General features: G+C 42.2%; 1 protein-coding gene across 1 annotated transcript in view; it reads right to left on the bottom strand.

Moving 5' to 3' along the window:
* Positions 1–21,578, bottom strand: part of EPG5 (ectopic P-granules autophagy protein 5 homolog) — a 103,298-nt gene that overhangs the window by 8,446 nt on the left and 73,274 nt on the right. The window contains exons 31-39 of the mRNA XM_044921256.1: positions 20,459–20,672; positions 18,008–18,160; positions 17,246–17,443; positions 16,608–16,680; positions 15,098–15,201; positions 10,296–10,471; positions 7,687–7,872; positions 6,973–7,182; positions 6,105–6,249 (exon numbers count right to left, since the gene is read on the bottom strand). Coding sequence (XP_044777191.1) covers positions 6,105–6,249; positions 6,973–7,182; positions 7,687–7,872; positions 10,296–10,471; positions 15,098–15,201; positions 16,608–16,680; positions 17,246–17,443; positions 18,008–18,160; positions 20,459–20,672 — 1,459 coding nt within the window. The remainder of the gene's footprint in view (positions 1–6,104; positions 6,250–6,972; positions 7,183–7,686; positions 7,873–10,295; positions 10,472–15,097; positions 15,202–16,607; positions 16,681–17,245; positions 17,444–18,007; positions 18,161–20,458; positions 20,673–21,578) is intronic.

Here is a 21,578-nt window from a genome sequence, read left to right as displayed (position 1 = left end):
AGCACATCAGTACTTTGTAAGGGCACAGTAGGAACCACTGAGAGACCCCTGGTTACAGCAGGTGGCCGAGCAATACTTTAATAAAGAGACATATCAAGTTGGCATGAAAGACTAAACTATTTATCAGAACATGCTTACTTAGACTTTAGCTTCCAAACTTTGCTCATTTGGAAAACCAAGCAGGCACATCTCAGAAGTCACCTGGTAAACGGACTAGAAAAATACCTCCACCCTCACCACTACCAAAGCTATCAATATTCTGGAGTGATTTACAAGGAATAGAGGTTATTACTTAAAACAAAATATAAAAGTAAGGAAAAGAAACACCTTTTAAACCTTCTTAAAAGAGCTCCTAACTTAAACAGCTCTTATTTCCTTGTTTTTTAAATGGAAAAAGAAAAGTGGACAGACTGATAATTTAAATGGGTCTTTCAAAAAAAACTGAGATGAAAAGAGCACAGCGTATAAGAAAAAGCAAATTCATTGTACAAGACACCTGCGAATGAGCAGGTTACGGAGGTAGATTCCTTCCTCACATCCCAAAACAGAAAACCTTTTTCGCAGGCTATAGTTTTTGCCAACTACTTCTAGCTCTCCTTAAGCTAGGTAAAATTTTTTTAATGGAACAGAAGTGGGGCTTTGTCACCACAAGCCTCTCGTATTGACGTCAGCGAGGGCAGGGGAGTCTGGGTCGTACTCGCCACACCTATCAAATCAAACTCGCCCACCTGCAAGTGTTAAATAAACTCTAACAACGTTACTGTAAGACCTACTTATTATGATCAAAGCAAGGACTTCAGGAACCAAAGTTCTAGACGTAAGTTCAACAATGTCTATGTGTGAGTGCATATTTTGTCATGTATTCCTACGGGTATGGGCATTTTTCTCTAAGGCCTTATCTCTGAATTTCAGCTCAAAAGCAACTGTAATTTTTTTTTTTTAAAGATTTTATTTATTTATTTGACAGAGAGAGACACAGCGAGAGAGGGAACACAAGCAGGGGGAGTGGGAGAGGGAGAAGCAGGCTTCCCGCAGAGCAGAGAGCCCGATGCAGGGCTCAATCCCAGAATCCTGGGATCATGACCTGAGCCGAAGGCAGACGCTTAACGACTGAGCCACCCAGGCGCCCCAAAAGCAACTGTAATTTTAATGTGCCTTTTACTGATGACTCATAGGAACAAAAAACTCATACAGTAAGCCTCCTAACAGATCCCACCCTCTCCTCTCCTCTCCCTATGCATCATCAACACAGCCAACAAATGTTTTCTTAAAAACCAGATCTGATTCCGTCACTCTTCTGAGGAAGATCTTTCTAGAACACCCTCCCCTCCTGTGCTTGGCCAGCTATTATCTGACCTTCACGGCCTAAACACATTTGGTCAACTCTAAAACCCTTTCTCTGGTATCGCCTGCTAATTTTTCTTTTTTTCTTTTAACACTGACTGGGTGTTACTGGTTAGAGTGGCTGATGCTAAAAGGTCAGGTGCACTATCCATTTCATGCTTACAACACCCATATGAAACAGGTCTGACTATTATCCCCACTTTGCAGATGAAGTTATAAAACTTGTACAAGATCACACAGCAGGTGGAACACCCAGGCAGTCTGGTCCCAGAATCAGCTTTTTACCTACCATATTATATACCCTGTGCGGTAAATCTACATTGCAGGTACATACAAGAAATTTCAACTGATTTTTTGTTCACCAGTTCTAACCAACTCAGACAGTGACACCAGCTTTCAATTGCTGTGCTTCCCTAAATACTACAGTTGCCTATTTTCAAACAGTATTTAAGTAAACATTAAAACGTTTGTGAGATTCATCCACGTCGTGGCAGATTTTCACTGTTGCATTCTATTATATGAATATACTACAACAATTCATCCTTTCTACTGAACACACGGGTTGTTTCCGGTTTTGGATCCCCTCAGATGCATAGCTACAGTCACTGTTCACGTTTCCCAGGGCACAGGTGCATTTCTTTTGGAATATTCCAAGGAGCGGAATTCTGAGTCGTAGGATATGCAAACTAGTAGATGACGGATGCCAAACTTTTAAAACTGGTTGTACCAATTTCCTCTGTGATCAGCAGTACATGAGTTACATTCATCCACATACTTGCCAACTTTGTATCGAAACCTTCTTAACTGTACTCACTATGGTGGATGTGTCATCATCTGTCACTAAGGTTTTAATTTGCATTTCCCTGATTATTAACACAGTTAGCACCTTTCTGTAAATATACTGGTCATTTAGATATTCTCTTTTGTAGAATGTCAATTCAAGGGTCTTGTTCATTTTTTCTACTGGGTTGTCTTTTTCTCCCTTCTTTTATCCAGTGTGGTAATTTTAGTCACTCATATTTAATGTTAATTACTGATGTAACTGGGTCTAAATCTACAATCTTACAATGTACTTTCCATTTATTCCCCAAATTCTACATCCCTTTTTCTCTCTTTTACTTCATTATTTCTTATTCTATTTTCTCTCTTTTGGTCTGGAAGTTAAACACCGTTCCAACATTCTTACAGTGGTTGCCTCACCAATTACACGTGCACTCTTGACTTTTCAAAAGTCTGATGTTAACTGGCTCCAAGGCAGTGCCAGGGCTCTGTAACATTCTAACCCCTACCAGCTCTCCCTGCTGGTGCCTTATCCCCGGGAGGCATTTCTATTATTATTGTTTTAGACAGTCATGTTTCATGTAGATTCACCTACACGTTTATCTGCCACTTTCATTGTTCTTCACACTCTCTCTCTTCCTACTTACCTTCTCCGGATTATTATCTCTTTCTTTCCACAGTCTTTGATCGTATTTTGCTATTCTTTTTATAACCTCTTAAGCTGGATTCTTATTAGCCTTCATCTTTTTAAAATTTTAATATAAGCACCGAAGGCCAAGAAACTAAGTCCCACTTTAGCTGCACCCCACAAGTTTGGATGCATTCTGTTTTTTTATCCAGTTCCAAATCTTCTAAATTTCTATTATGACTGCTTCTTTGGTCATCAACAGTTAGTTAAAAGTTTGCTTCTTAATTTCCAGGGTATAGTTATATTTTGTTACTGATTCCTAAGTTGACTGCATTGTGGTCTGTTGCACACCAGTCCTTTGGGATTGGTGGAGACTGGCTTTAAGCTGAACAAGGGTGAGGTTCCTTAGCCATTGTGTAGGGGACTCATCCCGCATATACAGGGCACATCTTGTCCACATGCTCACTATACCCAGTGGGGCTCTTCAGACTTCCTAAAGCCTTACTGATTCTCCTTCGACTTCATCAATTACTGTGAGATGTGTGGCAAAATCTCTTACTGTGAGTGAATCTGACTTTTCTCTTCCTAATTTTGTCAGTTTTCACTTCAGGTATTTGCAGTTGCTGCTGTATTATTAGGTACAAATACATTTATCATTAATATATGCTCCTGGTGGATTAAACCTTTTATCAGTTTCCAATGACTCTATCTCTACGATAATGCTTTTATTTATTTACTTTTTGTCATGCAACTTCAAAGCAGGGAAACACCCTAAAGATCACCTGGCTCTGTAATGCTTTCTGCTTCACAGTCCTATCTGCCCAATATTAATCTACTACGCCAGCTTTCTGTTTTAATAATTGCCTGATATGATTGCCTTATAGAAAGCTTTCTATATCCTACGCTCTATATGTACTTTTTAGAAACAGCTTAAGGCTGGATGTTCATTATTAATTCAGTCTGACAAACTTTTGTCTTTTAAGCTGAGTATCTGTCCATTTACATTTACTGATGTATTTAAATTTTACCATCTTATTTTGGTTATTTTTCTCACCTTCTCCAAGCTTCTTTTCTTGCCTTCTTTGGACTGAATGCACTTTGGCCATTCCTTTTTATCTCCCTCCACTAACATGGAAATTATACATTTTATTTCTATTCTTTTAGTGAATTTCTTAGCAATTTCAACATTCACATTTTACCAAGATGTAAATTTAATCAATTTATTGACCCTCTCAAACCATACTAAAACTTTAGATGCTTTTAAGTCAACCTCCTTCCTAACTTATATGTACTTGTGGCCATATAGTTTAATTTTTGCTTTTGCTTTTTAAACCCATAAATGCATGGTTACATAGTTTTCCATATGTGCCTAACATTTTACTACTTTCTCTGCTTACTTTTCCTGCTTATAATCCAAGCCTTTTTACTTGTGATCACTCTACTTCTACCTAAAGAACATGCTTTAGGATTTCCTTCAAGTGATGTCATGGGGACAAACAATCTCAGTTTTCAATGAAAGTATCTTTATATCACCCTCATCCTTGCAAGATGGTTTCTCTTAGTTTACAGCTCCAGGTTACAAGTCACTTCCGCACAGCACACTGAAGCTGTTCCACTGTCTTAGCTTCCTTTGTTGCTACTGAGAAGTCAGCAGTGTAAATGTTCCTCTGTAGGTGTCCGTCCGCCCTCCTTCCTGGGTGTGAAAGTTCTTTCCTTTGTCCCTGCTGCTCGTGCAGCATCACCACAGTGTGACAGTGTGTAGAGATGTGCATTTCTCGGTCCTGCTTAGGATCTGCTGGGTTCACTGAATCTAAGGAGTGTTGTGCTCATCGGCCCTGGAAAATTCTCAGCCCTGCTGTCTCTCCGGCTATTCCTGCCTCCCCCCAGGTCTGTCTGTCCTCTCCGGGAATTCTGACTGGATGACTGCATGTATGTTCCATCTTCCCGGCCTGTCCCCCAGGCCCTCTAACCTTGCTTCCATGTTCTTTCTCTGTCTGTTCTACATTCTGGACACTGTGTTCATATGTATTCTCCAGTTTACTAATTTTCTCTTCAAATGAGTTGAACCTGCTGTTAAACTTACCCATTAAGTTTTTATTACAAGTGCTATATTTTACATTTCTAGAATATCGGATTCTCCCTCAAAGCTGTATATTTCTATAATTTCTTGCTCCTACCGACATTTTCAAATTTCTCTTATTTTATTAAATAGATAAAAATACTTTTTTGTTTACTGTACTAATTATTTCAGTCTCTTAAGTCGTTCTCTGCTGACTTGCTTGTGGTGCCTTGTTTCCTTGTGTGTTTTATGACTTTTTCTTTTTTTACTATGAGTTCATATTCCTTGGAACTGAGGCCAGAGCTGAAGATGGGTTTCTCCAACGTGGCTCTGTGGGTGCTTTCCCCTGGGCATCTAATGGCACTGCCAACACAGAACAACTTGTACTCAGTTCCCAGGCTGAGGGATTTTTCTCTGGACAGTCTAGGTAGTAGGAATTTGTGCCTCAGACACACATGAGGGTCAGCTTATGCCTACTAATTTTCAAAAGAGACAGCTCCCTTTCCCCACCACATAGACATCTGACCCAACACCCAGGTCAAACGGATTATTGTCTTTGCTCTCCTCTCCCAGGGGCAGGTTTATCTCTGGCTCATCCTTACACTGAAGATGCCATCCTGTGGGTGATGCATACGAGCTCCTTTCAGGCCCCCATCTCCAGCGGCCCTGGGCTTTAGTGCTCCCCTACCCCACCCCAGTCTAAGATGGTCCCGTAAAAGCCTTCAAGGGGGAAGCCAGCTTCAGCACTCCATCTACGTTTATGGGTTCCTCCTTTCACTTAGCTTCTGACTTCTAAGATTTCCCACCACCTCATGACAAGTTTCATTGTCGGTTTCCTAAAAACATTTTGTCCAGCATTCTTAGTTGTTTTCAGCAGAAGCAGTCAGGATACCCAGTCCACCAAACTGCCAGGAGCACAAGCTCTCCACACACAGTTTCTTTACACGTCTACAGGTGATTCTGAAGGGCTCTCCCAGTGAAGAGCGAAAGCATCTTGGGATGCTGCTCACTGGCCGTCTCTGGTTCCCCTCCTACTTATTAAATCCAGCTGTCTAGCTTAGCCCTCAGTCCCGTTAATCTCACACCAGCATCTGACAGTGTCAACTCCTCCTCAAGTTCTTAGCATTTGTCCCTCCCCTGGTGCTGACATGACAGTGTCCCTGGGAGCCCATCCTCTCTCCGAGCACCACTTCTCTGGGAACAAGACTGAAAGTGTCCTGCCCAGGCCCCTGATCTCACAAGAGCAGGGATTCACCCACTGAATGGAGACACGACGGCCCATGGGCCACTCACCAGGTGGGTTAAAGACGATGATATCATCCAAGAGCTTAGACATCTCCTTTTCTAGGACTGCTAAGGTGATTTTTCCATTTTGTTCCAGGGAGCTGAGGAACTGAACCATCTGATGAGTGAAGGCTCGGCACTTTGGAACTGCATCCTGACAAATAATAAAAGGAGCATTCATTTGAATCCATGTGAGCAGTATAAACTGAGTATTCCCTGGGGGCATGTAACTGCTCTGAATGCTTCGGGAGGGAGAGGCGAGGACATAGCAGGAGGCCACATGAAGACAGGTGTGTGTCTAAGGGCCCTGTGTCTAGGGATATGCAAATCTGTGGTAACACACCAGAACCCACGTTCTCCCAAATTCCAGAACATTCTTCCTTTATCACTACATCAATAGCAATGTTAACTACACATTGATTACTTGCCAGAAACTTTTCCAAAAACTTTTATATTCACTACCTAATTTAATTCTCACAACAACACTTTGAGGCAAAGTACTATTTCCAACTCAGATGAGAAAACGAACGTCGGAATGGCCATGAGCTGGGGACCGGAGTTTGTCAGACCTCAAATTCATGCTCATAATTTCACTGCCATTCTGCTGCCACTGACATCCAGATCTCTAAACCAAAGGCTGCCGCCCTCAATCCTTTCGCCCTCTTGTTAGCATGTAATACTGCTAGTAAGTGAAGGTTTAGCAAAAGAGGTAATTAAAACTAAAAGATCTGAGAGGCCAAAATAGGAGTACACAATGGTACACATCCTCTAACTCTTTCACCTGAGCCATCACAGGGTTTGAGACTGTCCTCAGCAGCACCTCTACTACCACAATCCTGAAGAACACTCTGCCTTTTAAAGCACCCACTCAACTTACAAGATGTTTCTGGCTGTCAGTAGGAATGGAAAGGCCCGCAGACACTCTTAGGAGCTTCATGATTAATTCTGCAGAAGATTCCTTTGCCAGGATGATGGCTGGCTGGTAATGGCTGCTGAAATAACTGAGCACGCTCTGGTAGGATACGGTATCCACGAGATGCCACGAGAGTGAGCTTGTTTGTCCGAGGAGGTTCAGGAGAGGTGAATCCTAAAAATAAAACACATATTCCTTTAGTTTCGGAGTTCTCAGTTTCCCAGAAATATGTATCTCTGGTCTATGGAGTGATCACTAAGATGGCCTATGATAAGCACTGAACAGTTAAGATGTCAAGTAAGTATCTACTGAAGCTAGAAGTACTAGTGAAAGTAATAACCAAGGTCTTGGCAAAAACACATTAACTTTAAAATCTGTAAGTATTCAGAACCCAATTTTCAAAGGAACTCTCAGATCTGGTGGCAGAACTAGCAATTAATGAGATGTAAAATAAAATTGACTTGCATTCTCTAACTCAGTGTGCTTCCCTTCATAACCCAGAATTAGATTATGAACGATCCCAGAAAATCAGGCGCCTAGTTGAAGGCACATCCCATATGCCAAGCAGATATTCACACTGACAGAGGTGTTAGGGAAACAAGTGAAAAGCTACAACCTCGTAGGGAGTGGGGCTCAGGAAGCCTTGCCAAGTCTTCATCACAGGCTCTCCAAACTTACTGCTTGGTGTACCAGCTGATCTTCCTTTGCCAATAAAATCATCATGAAAAGGAGGCAGACAATCATGCTCCGGGTCTCTGGGTGGGGACTGGGGCTCCAGGCATCAGAGAGCACACTGACCCAGTTGACTTCGCACAGGACAGACCCCAAAAATAAGAAGCAGCTCTTAGGGCTTCCTCGTTCCACCTTAAAGGGAAATGAGTCAAAATTAATGTTTTCCTTTAAACTGTCTGTGTTCTTAAAAATGTGTATAAATCAATGCTTACTAAATTGAATTTTAAAAATAACTTTTTCCCCAAATTATAAAAACCATGTCCGAATCCTTCCCCGCAAAGATTTAGACTTAACATTTGTAATATTTTTTCTTCCATCCTCAGTGAATGCATACATTTTTCAGCTTCTTTAGAGTTCATTATTTATTCGACTAGTTCTTAACAGGAGAGGAATGACCTTCCCTAGCTCTAACCAGGGTGGTAAATCCCTGCCACAGTCACCAATGCTCTGTCACGATCCTCAGATGTGCTAAGATAGAACAAAGGTTGAGATCTATTAGTCAGTAGTTCCTAAAGCTGATTGTGCAGCAGAACCACCTGGAGAACTCACTAAAGCACAGATTGTGGGACCCTACCCCCAGAATTTTGTATTTCCTACATCTAGGGTGAGAGCAGGAATTTGGATTTCTAACAAGCTCCCAGGTGGTGCCGACGCTGCTGGTTCTAGGACCATACTTTGAGACCCACTCCATTATTGTATATAATTTTTATACTGCCTTTTTGGTATAATGTTATGTTATAAAAATGTCTCCACATCATTAGACTTTGTGATTTTTGATGACTGCATAATATTTAATTAAATCCTATTTAAAAGATATTTAAAATATATTAGGGATTGGTGGGGGGGGTGGTAAATGTATTTTACAGTATATAATCAATGTCAGAGTTAACTCTTATTAGCCCATTTCAGCAGTCTGTTTAAAATAAAAAATGGCTAGCTATAAATTTTTCTATTTAAAATGAAGATTAAAAAGCCATTTATAAAATCAGTCAATGGAATCTGGTGATGATTCATGCCCTCCTGTGACTACCATCATTATATCATATTAACTGCTGCTTCTTTTCCCTTTTATTCCTCATCCTCTTTTTTCACCTGTTCTCTATCCTCACTCCAAACCCCTCAAAACACATCCCTTCTTACTCCAGAAAGACACACAGGACTGAAAGGCTTCCTGCTTCCGGCCAGGTCAGCATTATCTCTCATTAGACTAAAATACCTAGAGGCACCGAGTCTACAGCGACCCTTCGGGGCTGTGCTCACATTTCATCTGTCACACAGCTGAGGCCGCCCGCTTCAAGCCACCCTACAGCTCTTTAAGCAAACATTCTCTTCCATGTTCATAGTAGTGATAAATATCTACTCGGGACCTATCTCATATACTAAACCGGCTATAAAATCATTCCTAAACTTTTATTTTGGAGACAGCCGTCCTCAGCCTTCCCTGGAGCTTGGCTGCAGAGGAGCGGCTGACAAGCACAGCCCTGGGTGCTCTCCACGGTCAGCGCTAACAGACCGCAGTACGTTTCCCGGACCATCAGAGACCACCGTGGACCTGCAGGAATTAAAGCACTTACGGTGTCTCAGTCATCAACGTGACGTCAAGTGAGGAGTAAACACAAAAGAACTGGTGACTCTGAATAAATAAACTGAAACGACTATAAAAAGCTAAGACAAGACGATAAGGGGCTTTTAAAAATGGAAACCTAAGGGGCGCCTGGGTGGCTCAGTCGTTAGGCATCTGCCTTCGGCTCAGGTCATGATCCCAGGGTCCTGGGATCAAGTCCCACATCAGGCTCCCTGCCCGGCGGGAAGCCTGCTTCTCCCTCTCCCACTCCCCCTGCTTGTGTTCCCTCTCCCGCTCCCTCTCTCACTGTCTCTCTCTCTCTCTCTGTCAAATAAATAAATAAATAAATAATCTTTAAAAATGGAAACCTAAGAACAACAACAACAAAAATGCCGGGCGCTATGTAAGTGACCTACTGGGGCTGTTTTTTGTAACTATTGCTTCTACTGCTAAGACTCACATACGTATTAGCAATTTTTCCAAGTCGTTTCGGGTCTTTATATGATTATGATGCGTCACTGGTTGTTACGATGCACTTCTGTCTCCTACAGCATTATTCCCTTATGTAACTGCTTAAAGAAACTAATGGCTTGAGTACCAATTACAGTTTGCTTTAATAGAACATTTAACAACATGGAAGCCTGATGATACTGTCCTAGAAAAAGATGCAAACCCAGAGACACCAAGACTGAGCATGACAAAGTCATTAAACCATGTACTCCTACAACAATATTACGAAAGTCCAGGGTTGACAGCCATGCTACAGTCAACATCTTTCCCTGGGTTTAAAAATGGTCCTACAAATGTCTTCCAGTTGCCTACTCCTGCAGTAAAATGAATTCCACGGAACGCTGCTTCCCACAAGCACCATTTGGGCAACACAGAATGAGAGCACAGTCCACTCTAGGACCCACTGCAGCCGGGCCTGAGAACCGCAGTGAGCAGGCTGCTCCCTAGGAGCCAGGCTGTGACACGGAGCGCGAGGGCTCACTTTGAAGAAGGCCTCCATGAGCATCTGGTCAGGGTGCAGGTCCCTCCATGGGAGTCTCCGGTAGGCACTATGGAAGGCGTACAGAATGAACTCTGGCATTCTGGGGGCTGTACACGCTTCACAATAATGCATCAGGTGTAACCGAAGGGCTCCTTCATCACTTGGCAACAGCTTATCTAAAATTCAAGCGGAAAACACAACTGAAGACCTTCTGGGTTATCTTTAAAAACAAACAAACACGGGGCGCCTGGGTGGCTCAGTCATTAAGTGTCTGCCTTCGGCTCAGGTCATGATCCCGGGGTCCTGGGATCAAGCCCCGCATCGGGCTCCCTGCTCCGCGGGGAGTCTGCTTCTCCCTCTCCCACTCCCCCTGCTTGTGTTCCCTCACTGTGTCTCTTTCTGTCAAATAAATAAATAAAATCTTTAAAAACAAAAAACAAACACAAAACAAAAATTTGAACTAAAAGTCTAAAACCTAAGTTTCTCAATAATTACCAAATTTCAAAGATTTTCATGTGCCAGGAAAAAAAAAAAAAACCAAAAAACTGATGGCAAATTAATAGCAAAGACCGGTACTGTAATTACTTACTTGGGGAACCAGAATGAGAAGCTGGTAGGTGGGAGATAGCAGGGGCGATCAGTTTTTCTTTAAAACTTCTAGCTAAATGGCTTTTTAACTCAAATACACTTGCACAACCCCACCCACTTCTAGGCATCCCTCCAGTCTGCTGCCCTCAGCATATAATCAGTCACCAGCATGGAGCACTCATTCATTTGGCGCCTTGGAGGAATCCAATATCGCTCAAAAGGAAATGTTGCACACGACTAAAACGTAACCCCTGGTGCAGTACGACTAGATGATTAACTGTCACTCGGCTAAGTTATTCTAAAACGACACTCCTCTGCGACATGGATCACTCAGTATTAAAGTCACAAGTATCAATTACCTCAGTGCCCGCAAGAGTGAATGCCAGTATAAGGGGCATTTAGTCTAAAACAAAACTTTTCAGATGTTCTGGTTCTACGCAAAGGAATGAATGTAGTCAAAGAAGAGAGAGCCAGCCGCCCACAACAACACGAGAAACCTGATGGTGGTTCTTAGTGGTGGCTTTTGAAAAATGGCCAATGAGCATCAACCCATGGTAGCGATCGATTTATCATTTCCAACATACCTGTGCCCTTGATTCACAGTCCTTACTTTATTCTACAGCATGAAACATCAACATGTTTTTAACCTTTTAAGACAAGGTAAGGCTAGCATTTATTTAAATATGAATAAAAGATAGTTTTGTTTAAATAAGGATGGATATATAGTTGGATGTCTAAAAGGTAATCTCTGAGGACAAGACTGAGTTTCTAGTTCCAGCCCAGACACACATTAAGTTCTGTGAGCTCAGATAAATTCATTTTGCTTTTTGGGTCTTCATTTTCTCATGAATAAAAGGAGGGAGCTGGATCAGAAGATCTCACTAAAAGGCTATAATAAAATGCTTTTTCCTGCTTTGCATAGTTCTGTTTCCTCTCCTTGAACTCAGCTACCAATTCCTGATGTTAGCCATGGACCCTCCTGTTCCCAAGCCACTTTCTTATTTTATATACACAGGCAAGAGCCTGAGAGAGTGCTTGTCCCCTATACTAAGAAACTAAACATACAGGGGCACCTGGGTGGCTCAGTCGGTTAAACATCCAACTCTTGATCTCAGCTCATGTTTGATCTCAGGATGGTGAGCTCAAGCCCCATGTTGGGTTCTATGCTGCGCATGGAGCCTGCTTAAAAAAAAAAAAGTTTATATATATAGATATATATATATCTATATATATAGTGCCTTTGTGATTATAATTTGATGCTCAAATATTTTTGATGATGATAAGCAGCTAGAAGTTTGTCTTTCTAAAAAAAGTGAGTACTGTTAGTATTTCATATGTTACTCATTAAACCAATAGTTATCAAACAGACACTGAGATTATGGCACTGCGTAAGTCTTGTAGGGGATAAAAAGAATAATGTTTCTGGACCTAGAGTTTACATCTTACAGTTCGGTCAAAAATTTTTTTTTAAAGAGATCTGGCATGTATGTAAAAGGTCAATCAAAAGTACCAGATGATGGGGTACCTGGGTGGCTCAGTCAGTTGGGCTTCCAACTCTTGATTTTGGCTCAGGTCATGACCTCAGGATCATGAGATCGAGCCCCAAGTTGGGTTCCATGCTGGGTGTGGAGCCTGCTTGGGATTCTGTCTCTCCTTTCTGACCCCGCCAACCCCCCTGTGCGCTTTCTCTCTCTCTTAAAAAAAAAATATATATCTAGACAATGGAATACTGTTCAGTGCTAAAAGGAATGAACTATCAAGCCATGTAAAGACTCGGAGGAACTTAAATGCATATCACTAAGTGAAAGAAGCCCATATGAAAAGCTACATAATATATGATTCCAACTATTTGGCATTCTAAAAAAACTAAAACTATGGAGACAAGAAAAAAAAATCAGTGGTCACCTAGAATTAAGTGGGAGGGGGGAGAGTAGGCAGAACACAGAGGATCCTTGGGGCCACGAAACTACTCTGCAGGATATCATAATGGTGGATACGTGTCATTACACAGCCGTCAAAGTCCACAGAATGTACAACGCCAAGAGTGGATGGTAACGTAAACTATGAGCTTTGGGTGACAATGAGGTGTCAGTGCAGGCCCATCAGCTGTAAGGAGCATACCACTCTGGCGGGGGGGGGGGGTGGTGAGGGGGGGGGGGGTTGTGGGGGGGGGGGGGGGGGGGGGGTCATATGGGCACTCCGTGTACTTTCTGCTCAATTTGGCTGCAAACCTAAATCTGTTCTGCACACGCACACACATCTGTCTTTCAGGACCGAAGGCCACATTGTTAAGTCAGCGACTACAAGCCACAGAAAATGTGGCTGCCGCAGAGGCAGACCAGTCAGAAACAGAAGGTGCCCAGCGGGCCGCGCTCCTTCAGGACCCACTGCAGTGCCCGAGGGGAGCCAACAACTGAGCACAGAGTGGCCACTTCTGCCCAACGTGGGAGCGGTAGGGCGGAATGTCTGCCTGACACCAGCCGCTGGGCTGGCCGCCCCTTGGTCGGAGCTGCACCGCAGGCAGGTGCACTGCTCTTCCCTCCCACTCGCCTCTCACAGCTGTCCCACCTGCGCGGGGGTCCGAGGCCACAGCCCTAAACAGATCTCTGGCATTTGGGCTCCATCACGGTGTCTACTGCCCAAGGACTCAAACTGCAGAGGTGCGCCAGAAGATTCAGAGGCAGGCGAGAAACACATGCACATAAACACACGTGCGAAAAAATATAAAGTACCCGAGGCTTCATCTGGTAGTGGAATCAGCATGAGCAAGGGCAGCGAGGGGAGCGCCAAGGACATTCGCAGAACAGTCCGTCAAGCGGTATGGCTGGAGTGGAAGGTTTCCATGAAGAAACCATCACATAATGTTGAAGTACACTGGGCCAGCCATATCGGAATGCTGGGCAGAAACACGACACTTTAAAGTTTGGAAATAGGAATATGATAGGATATAAATACTACTTCACGAAAATCAATCTAGTCAGTAGGCAGGAACAGAAACTGGAGATAGGAAAAACAGGAGGCGATTGCAAGAATCTTGGGGGTGTGTGTGGAACGAATGTCTTTATAAACCTCCCAATATAAAACATGTAGATACACTAGATAAAACAAAACATCTCTGAAAATGCAGAACTACGTTCGCTCAATGGAAGTAAACAGGGCCAGAAGCAGGGACCAGAAGCAAAGAGAGACCAGGAAACCTGGGTACTGAACAGACACTGAAGCCTTGGCTGCCCGTGGACGGTCGGCTTCTGAGGGGTTCTAACAGCATGAGGAGTCTCCTAAGGACTGGGCCCTCACTGAAAGAGCAGATCAGGGTAAGATCTCTGCCTTCACCTTGACTCAGAGCCAAGGAGAGGAACAAGCTGACTGTGAACACTGAGGCCGGCCGGCAAGTGAGCCTGGGGTCTGACTGTTTACAGCACAACAGTGAGAAACCACAAGCCAAGTAATTACACAACTCCCACTGGCAACAAATGCAGATCTCCTCTGGAGGACACACCCTCAAGCCCTTGTCTTTACGGAATTCCCACAGAGAGAATCTCTCTAAATGCAGGCTCACAATACAAAATTTAAAAATCCACAAGGAAACAAGCCTCTAAGTGTAAGAATCTGAAGGAACATCTAACTAGTTGTAGCGTAAGCCATCCCCAATAGTAATTTCAGTTATTGCAAACAGATCATAAAGGAAACTATGTTTAAACATTTCAAACAAAAATTAGAATTTTAAACATAAGAAATGATACGCTATCAAAAAGGAGGATAGGTTTGAAAAAAAACAAACATGACTTCTAGAAACTGAAATAAATCCAAAGGCTTTTTTTTTTTTTAAAGCAGATGAGACACAGCTGGAGAGACTAAGTAAACTGGAAGAGAGTCCTCAAAAATTCACCCAAAATGAAGCACAGAAAGAAAACATGAAAAAGAAGTTGGAGTCACAGAAGATAGAATGAGGTTCAACATGAGGGACAGAGAATATTTGAAGAGAATGGCTGCCTATATTCCAAGGCTGATGCAGCTCAGAGCTACCTTACAAACAATAAGAGGTTACAAACTTCACACCAACCAACTTATCAGTGACCTCCTTTGGTCAAAGATGACTGCCTCTCAACTAAAATAAAATTAAACAAAGTAGGAAAAGCAGAGGCAAAAGAGTAACCGAATGATTTAGGAAAAAAGTGGTAACTAACCAGAGACATAACATAACATCTTCCTACCTTTAAAACTCTCGTGCAAAGAGTCAATACAGTCCGTGAACAACTGCACAATGCTTAAGGCCACCACAGCATCACTCTCCAGCCAGGGGTAATGTCGTTGGCTGCTTTAAATAAAAGAAGCACACGCTTAGAAAGGAAAGCACCGTGATTAAATCACTCTAGGTCCCAGAGTCTAGGGACTGCCTCAGTCCTTACAGATCACTGTATTATGTAGCCCCAAAACACATTCTGACCACTTTAACCGCTGTGAATTCCTGGAGATGAATCGTAGCTCATAATAACAATCACACAATTTTATTTACTTTCCTTCTAAACCGTTCATTCCAATGCAATTACGTTTCAGAAATGTGTTGTCTACATAGATTAACACCTTTTTAAATTCAATTTACACCCCTGTGTATCTCGGTTATATTTCAAATGCCTCAGACATGTGCCACTAAGTGGCTTCAACAGTTTTGTCTACCTAAAACATGGAAAAAAAAATCCCTGTAACAGAAAGATGGCCAAAAACGGACAGATTTCAAAATAACCAAAGAAAAAAACTCTTTATATGATCATTTTAGTTTCTGAACTGGGCCCAGAAAATTCAATATCAAAATAAATCCCATTAATTCTTCCTGGAAATAAACAGCAGTCTGCATTATGGCCAACAGTCTCGGAGTCAGCACGGAATCCTGAAGCTTGCAGATTGAGGATAGTCCTCTAGCAAACGCAAAGATCCAGAACCTTTTCGATTTTCTTCAGCGAGCTCTTGGAGCAGCATGGGCTAATGCCAAGAGTCCTGACAGGGGAGTCGGAAGCCCTGAGCTCTGCTCCCGGCTCTGGCCCCCACTCGTGGTGGGACTGAAGCAAAGCCACTCATGTTTTCTGAGTCTCAGTAACAGATTAGTAGTTGTGAAAACACCTAAACACTGTGATACCTAGCACTGTTGTAATTTTAACAAACTCCTGACAAATTCACCTAGCTTTGTTTGTATGCTTTTAGGGGAAAATAGACTCAGAAGGCAACTCCCGGCATGTGAACAGTTTCTACACCTCTGTTTTAAATGCTCATAACAGCATGCTTTCATTTAATCTCCAAACTCATGTGAAAGGGGTTCATTGCCGCCCAGTAATTCAAAAGCCAACTTAGTTCCAAAAAATAAATAACTGAGGTACTGGATAAAATCAAGTTAGTCTCATATTTTACAGTAGTATATTATCAAAATCTAATTCAGGAGAGTAACACCCATTTTTCTGAAATTAGGTACCAAAATTTATTCAACGTCTTTTTGTAGAAAACTGGAAATAAGTGTCTAGTTTTGCTTCAAAGTTAATAGGTCTGATCAACCAAACTAACAATTCCACAAGCAGAAAACGTCTTAAGTTTCCTTCATAAGGAAGCATTTTCTAAATTTAATATGGCCCTACATAAAAAATTAAATCCGTGACGCATCCCTCATAACAAAATACCAACAGAACTTTAACTCTATAAATTTCAAAAGAATATGAATCTCTGAAAAACGATTACCTTTCATGGTCCTCCAAAACCAAGATCCATGGCTTAAAGAGCTGGATGATTACTGAATGTAGGGATCTTAGCACTAAAAACAAAGCAAAATTTTTAGAGACAAGAAACAAGCTCATCCTTTGTCAATATCACTAATAACGCTAAAAAAAAAATCTAGTTATTATCTGTATACTCACAAACCTATGTTGATAAACAACACATTTCATGTAACTAAGTTAAGCTCATGTTTTCATCATTTACTGCAATGGAATTTCCTGAGGAATTTTTATTACCTCACAGTGTCATGGATAATTTTATACCGTATATTTTTTAAAAAATAAATGTTTAAATATTCAGAACCCTTTCCCAAATGAGATAAATATAGGAAGAAAGAGCTGGAGACTGAAACCTATCTCCGTGCGCCGTGCCCCATGAAGGAGGGGCAGAGACAAGCTGAAGCAAGCACACAGTGTGCGAGTGAACATAGGTATGATACACAGATGAGTTCACGCCTATACTATATATTTCCTATTTCTTCTTCTTGACACTCAGATATATAGTTTTATTGCTAAGATTTAAATATCTTAATGTGTCTATTCAAGTCTCTTCTAATGGAAGGTCAGAGCACCTTGCTCCGTGGTGCACTAAGGGCATATTACCTGTTTTGCTGCTGGGAAATGGGTCTTGAGCCAAGCAGGCCATTTCTGAATTAAGCAGCCGTTTTACAAGATAGCCCAAGAGTGTCTTCATATCAGCCATGTAAGGACTCCATTTTGAGAATAAACCAAAGCTTTTAAAGTCCAATGTGGATAACCGAAGCTTATAAAAAAAGTCTGAAAGCCACTGTATAGTCTCCACTACCTGGAAGAGAATGACGGGTCAAAGAGTCCTTACTAAAGGTCTACTTTCAGCAGAGTACTAGGGTCGACTGTGATGGAGGGCTCGGACTTTGTAATAGAGTTGCAAAGGTGTTTGCATAGGAAAAGTAAATCAGCAGATTTCAAACTCTTTTTCTAAAGCAGAGGAACCATTCTTTCCAGTACATTGTCATGCGGCCCCACATCACATAACACTGATGAAACCGAGGGCTCTGTGGGACGCTGCATGAGAACCTGACCATAGGAGCCAGGGGTGTGAGGTTAACTGGGTGGGGTAAGGTGGGGAGGGAAGGTACACCCAGAGGGTGGGTCTGGGCTGCTCTTGAACGGGTGAGCAAGACAGACTCTGAGGTGTGAGAGAAAGGCAAAGGGTGCATGGGAGGAAGAAAGTTACTGACAAAAACACAGGGCTCTTAAAGATAATGCACGGAAGTGCAGCTTTTTTAGGTAAAAATTTTGAATGTGTTCCAACTGTTTAAAAACAGATAGCAAAGGAAACAGAAAAGGAATGCAGAGACATAAACTTCAGACACCAAAAGCTACACACCTGCTTGTCAGACAAGAGAACATCTGGAGAGCTCTGAAGCACCGAGCTCTCTGCAGAAGCTGCCCCCTGCTGGCAGTTTGAGGCACAGCAGCCCAGGGCTCTCAGAGTGGCTTTCCAACACTCGGGGCTCAGCAGCTGCTCGGCGGAGCCTTATGGGGCAGGGACGGAAGACAGCAGGTTAGCATCTTTCACAAACTAACTTTTTCAACTTGAATCAAATAACGTGTGTACTTTACAAAGGAATGAAAATTCAATAAGAATCCAGAACTAATTCATAAAGACCTATGGTGAAGAGATTGCAGTAAAGAGAACCTATGAAAAGAACTGTTCACCTGGACACTTCACCTTCCTGGTTCCTAGTAACCTTGCTGGGAGTGAGCACAGCTGGAGCCATCTGAGCTGGAATCCAGGGGTGGGGGGGAATCCCACCTACCAGCCCCCAACTCGGGGATGGTCAAGGTACCACTTTCCTGGCTGAAGCTGTGAGAAACAGCAGTAACAGGACAACGGAGACTGGATTGCAGAACGCAAGTGCAGAGTCCAGGCTCTCTTCTCATACTTACCCCTGAAACTCCACTCGTACAAGGGGCAAAACCTAAAGCAACACAGAGACAGCACGCAAAATAGACACTAGAGCCAGCACTCTGCTCCTGGTAAATCTCACATCCCAGAGGCCAGGACTAATACCTCCTCTGGCCCTTTCCACCCAGAAGTGGCCTGAGGATCACACAGGATAAGAGATTGGTAGGAGTAGATCTGAGGGGAGAGATGATGAGGCAGCTACAATCTGCTGACTGGGAGCTGTCTAAGGAACAGTGAAGGGTCTGTGTCGAATGGCTACTGTGGTCTGGCTCTTGAGGACACAGCCCTGAATCAAGTTACAGGTATGGGAGTCACGCACACCTAGAACATAGCAGGAAAACCAGGGAAAACAAGGGGCTTGTCCATGAAGAATGAAGAGAAGAAACAAGCAAAGGCTAGAGCCCCAAGAACACCAACATGGTGTCCAGGGAGGGAAGGTAAACCAGGAGGCTGGAGGTCACGGAATCGGCCAGTGATGGTACTGTTATTCTTAAGCCTTTAACTGAAATTACTTTCCTGGTAAGTATAAATTTCGTATTAAATGCAAGTCAATAGTTGCCTATACACACTGCTTACAAGCTCTTAAAAAGGCTTCAGGGAAAAAAAACACAATATATACCTGATCAAGTTCTGAAAATTTAGAGCAAAAATTAGGCCAGCATGCATCAAAATTGTACAAATACATCTCCTTACCCCATTCTCCACCTACCCTCAACCTGCCTCCACAGAAACAATGAAAGCTTGAAGTACTTTGAAAACGAGAGCACACATTTCCGTATTCTTCAGGTAGTTCAATATATAAAATCATTACCTTATTCCTTAAATGGTTTCTTAATATTAAGTAACACAAAAATGTGGCATAAAGCAAAACTTAGTTTTCCATTACATCTATAAACTGTATGAAGTTCGCATGAAAAAAGTAAATACTATCTCACATTTATCAAATTTCAATAAAATTCCTACCTAGTGAAATTCCCAAAATAAAAAAGCTAACAACCTTTTTACTCCTCTTCTAATCTCCAATACTCTAGTGGAAAATTGCAGGGCGGGAGGAAAAAGAAATGGTGGGAATGTAGAAAATTGAACACTGCCCTTTCCCTTGGTGAATATAAATACAGGCTACCATTACATACAGATAAAATTTACTTGCAAAAAAACATGAGTCTAAAAACTTAAGGGGGGAGGGGCGCCTGGGTGGCTCAGTCGTTAAGCGTCTGCCTTCAGCTCAGGTCACGATCCCAGGGTCCTGGGATTGAGCCCCGCATCGGGCTCCCTGCTCCGCGGGAAGCCTGCTTCTCCCTCTCCCACTCCCCCTGCTTGTGTTCCCTCTCTCGCTGTGTCTCTCTCTGTCAAATAAACAAATAAAATCTTAAAAAAAAAAAGAAAGAAAGAAAGAAAGAAAAAATAAAAAATTAAGGGGGGAGAAAAAAACCAAAATTTATCCACTATTTGGATCTACAGAGAAACCAGCTGGCAAAGTAAACATATTGCAACGGAACAACTTCCTTCTCTTACCAAATCTGTAGTCAGCACAGTAAGCAGGCCCACTCCTAACCCAGCCCAGTTCAGGACAGCTGCAAAGTCAAGGGAAAGAGGTGGATGCATGACTGTGGACTTCAACACCATATACTAAGTGCTGTCTTGCTGAATCAGGGCCCATTTGAACATTTAGGACAATAACTGACCTTTTCTACAGACAGTACCCTTTTGGGCATTGTTCATCAAGCACTTCAGGTAAAAATTAGTGATTCTAAAACTCCTACATACTGGTCTTATTTTTACATTTTTGGATGACATCTGTAGAATGGTAAATGTCACATTAAATATTCACTGCAATCTAATCATTATAATTAAAAGACACTTACTTTGCATCAGCAGCCTGAGAATGTCACTGTACTGGTCAGGGAACTGATAGAGAAGAAGGTAAGTCCAGTGCTTACAGAAAAGATTAAATGGCATCAAAATATCTTCATCTGGTTCAAGACCCCAGGCAGTAAGTGCCAAATGAATGGACTCCAGAAGCCTGGTACGATCAGACAGAGGAGGTTTAGCGGTGTTTAACCATTGCTTAAGATTGAACTAAAAAGAAAAAGAAATAAGAAGCAGTTTTATTGACACCGGAAAATTAACTGAAGTAGAGAAAACTATGTGCAAATTTAGTTTAAAAGTCAAACATCACTCAAGATTCAGCTTTGTATAAAGACTGAAACTAAAACGTATATACAAGTACTTAAAAGAATCTATGCAGGTCAATAATTAATAGGTGTCAGTAAGCCACCAGCTCCACTTCACCCTCTGGGATTACAGAGGAGAGTTTTCTCAGCTCTGCGTGCTTTTCTGTAATGTAAGAATGTTTGGTTAAGTTCTCCCTACAAGGCAAGAATCAGAACTCTGTCGTTCTGCCTCACTGGTCACAGTGCCAGAAACAAGCAGCCCCTTTACGGGACTGTCTCCATGTGATACAGTCACATTTCTGAGTCTGCAGTAGTAACGTATCTCAGTTAATAAAACTTCAGGGTGTTATCGATCACCTCCCAGAATTCGCAACTATAAAATAACATGTTTGCCCCCATTACAGACTGAGAGCAGTCTCTAGGCCCTAAAAAATGCCTAGGTTTTATGATTTATAGATGTCAGAGAAATACAACTGAAGGCAAAATCACTAAGGCTCTGCAATTCTCAAGTGGTTAAGTAAATTCATTGCTTGGGCCTGAGTTAATATTCTACTTGGAATGAGGACAAAGGCAATTTGCTTATTTCTGGCTTATTCCAAATATGAGAGACTTTGATATATGACATCTCATTTATCAAACACATTTTCAGCATAAATTCAGGATATATTCAAAAGAAGGATGCACTAAATTACTATTATGAATATTTCAAAGCTGTACTGTTTCTCAAGAGGGTTTGGGAGCGAAGTCCTTTTTCTACTATGTGGAGTAAGACTGCTCTACACAACACAACCACTGCCCCCACAAGAAGAAG

This window comes from Neomonachus schauinslandi, chromosome 14, assembly GCF_002201575.2.
Source record: "Neomonachus schauinslandi chromosome 14, ASM220157v2, whole genome shotgun sequence".
Classification (NCBI taxonomy): domain Eukaryota; kingdom Metazoa; phylum Chordata; class Mammalia; order Carnivora; family Phocidae; genus Neomonachus; species Neomonachus schauinslandi.
The sequence above is the reverse complement of the archived record's forward strand: the minus strand, read 5'-3'. Positions and strand labels throughout refer to the sequence as shown.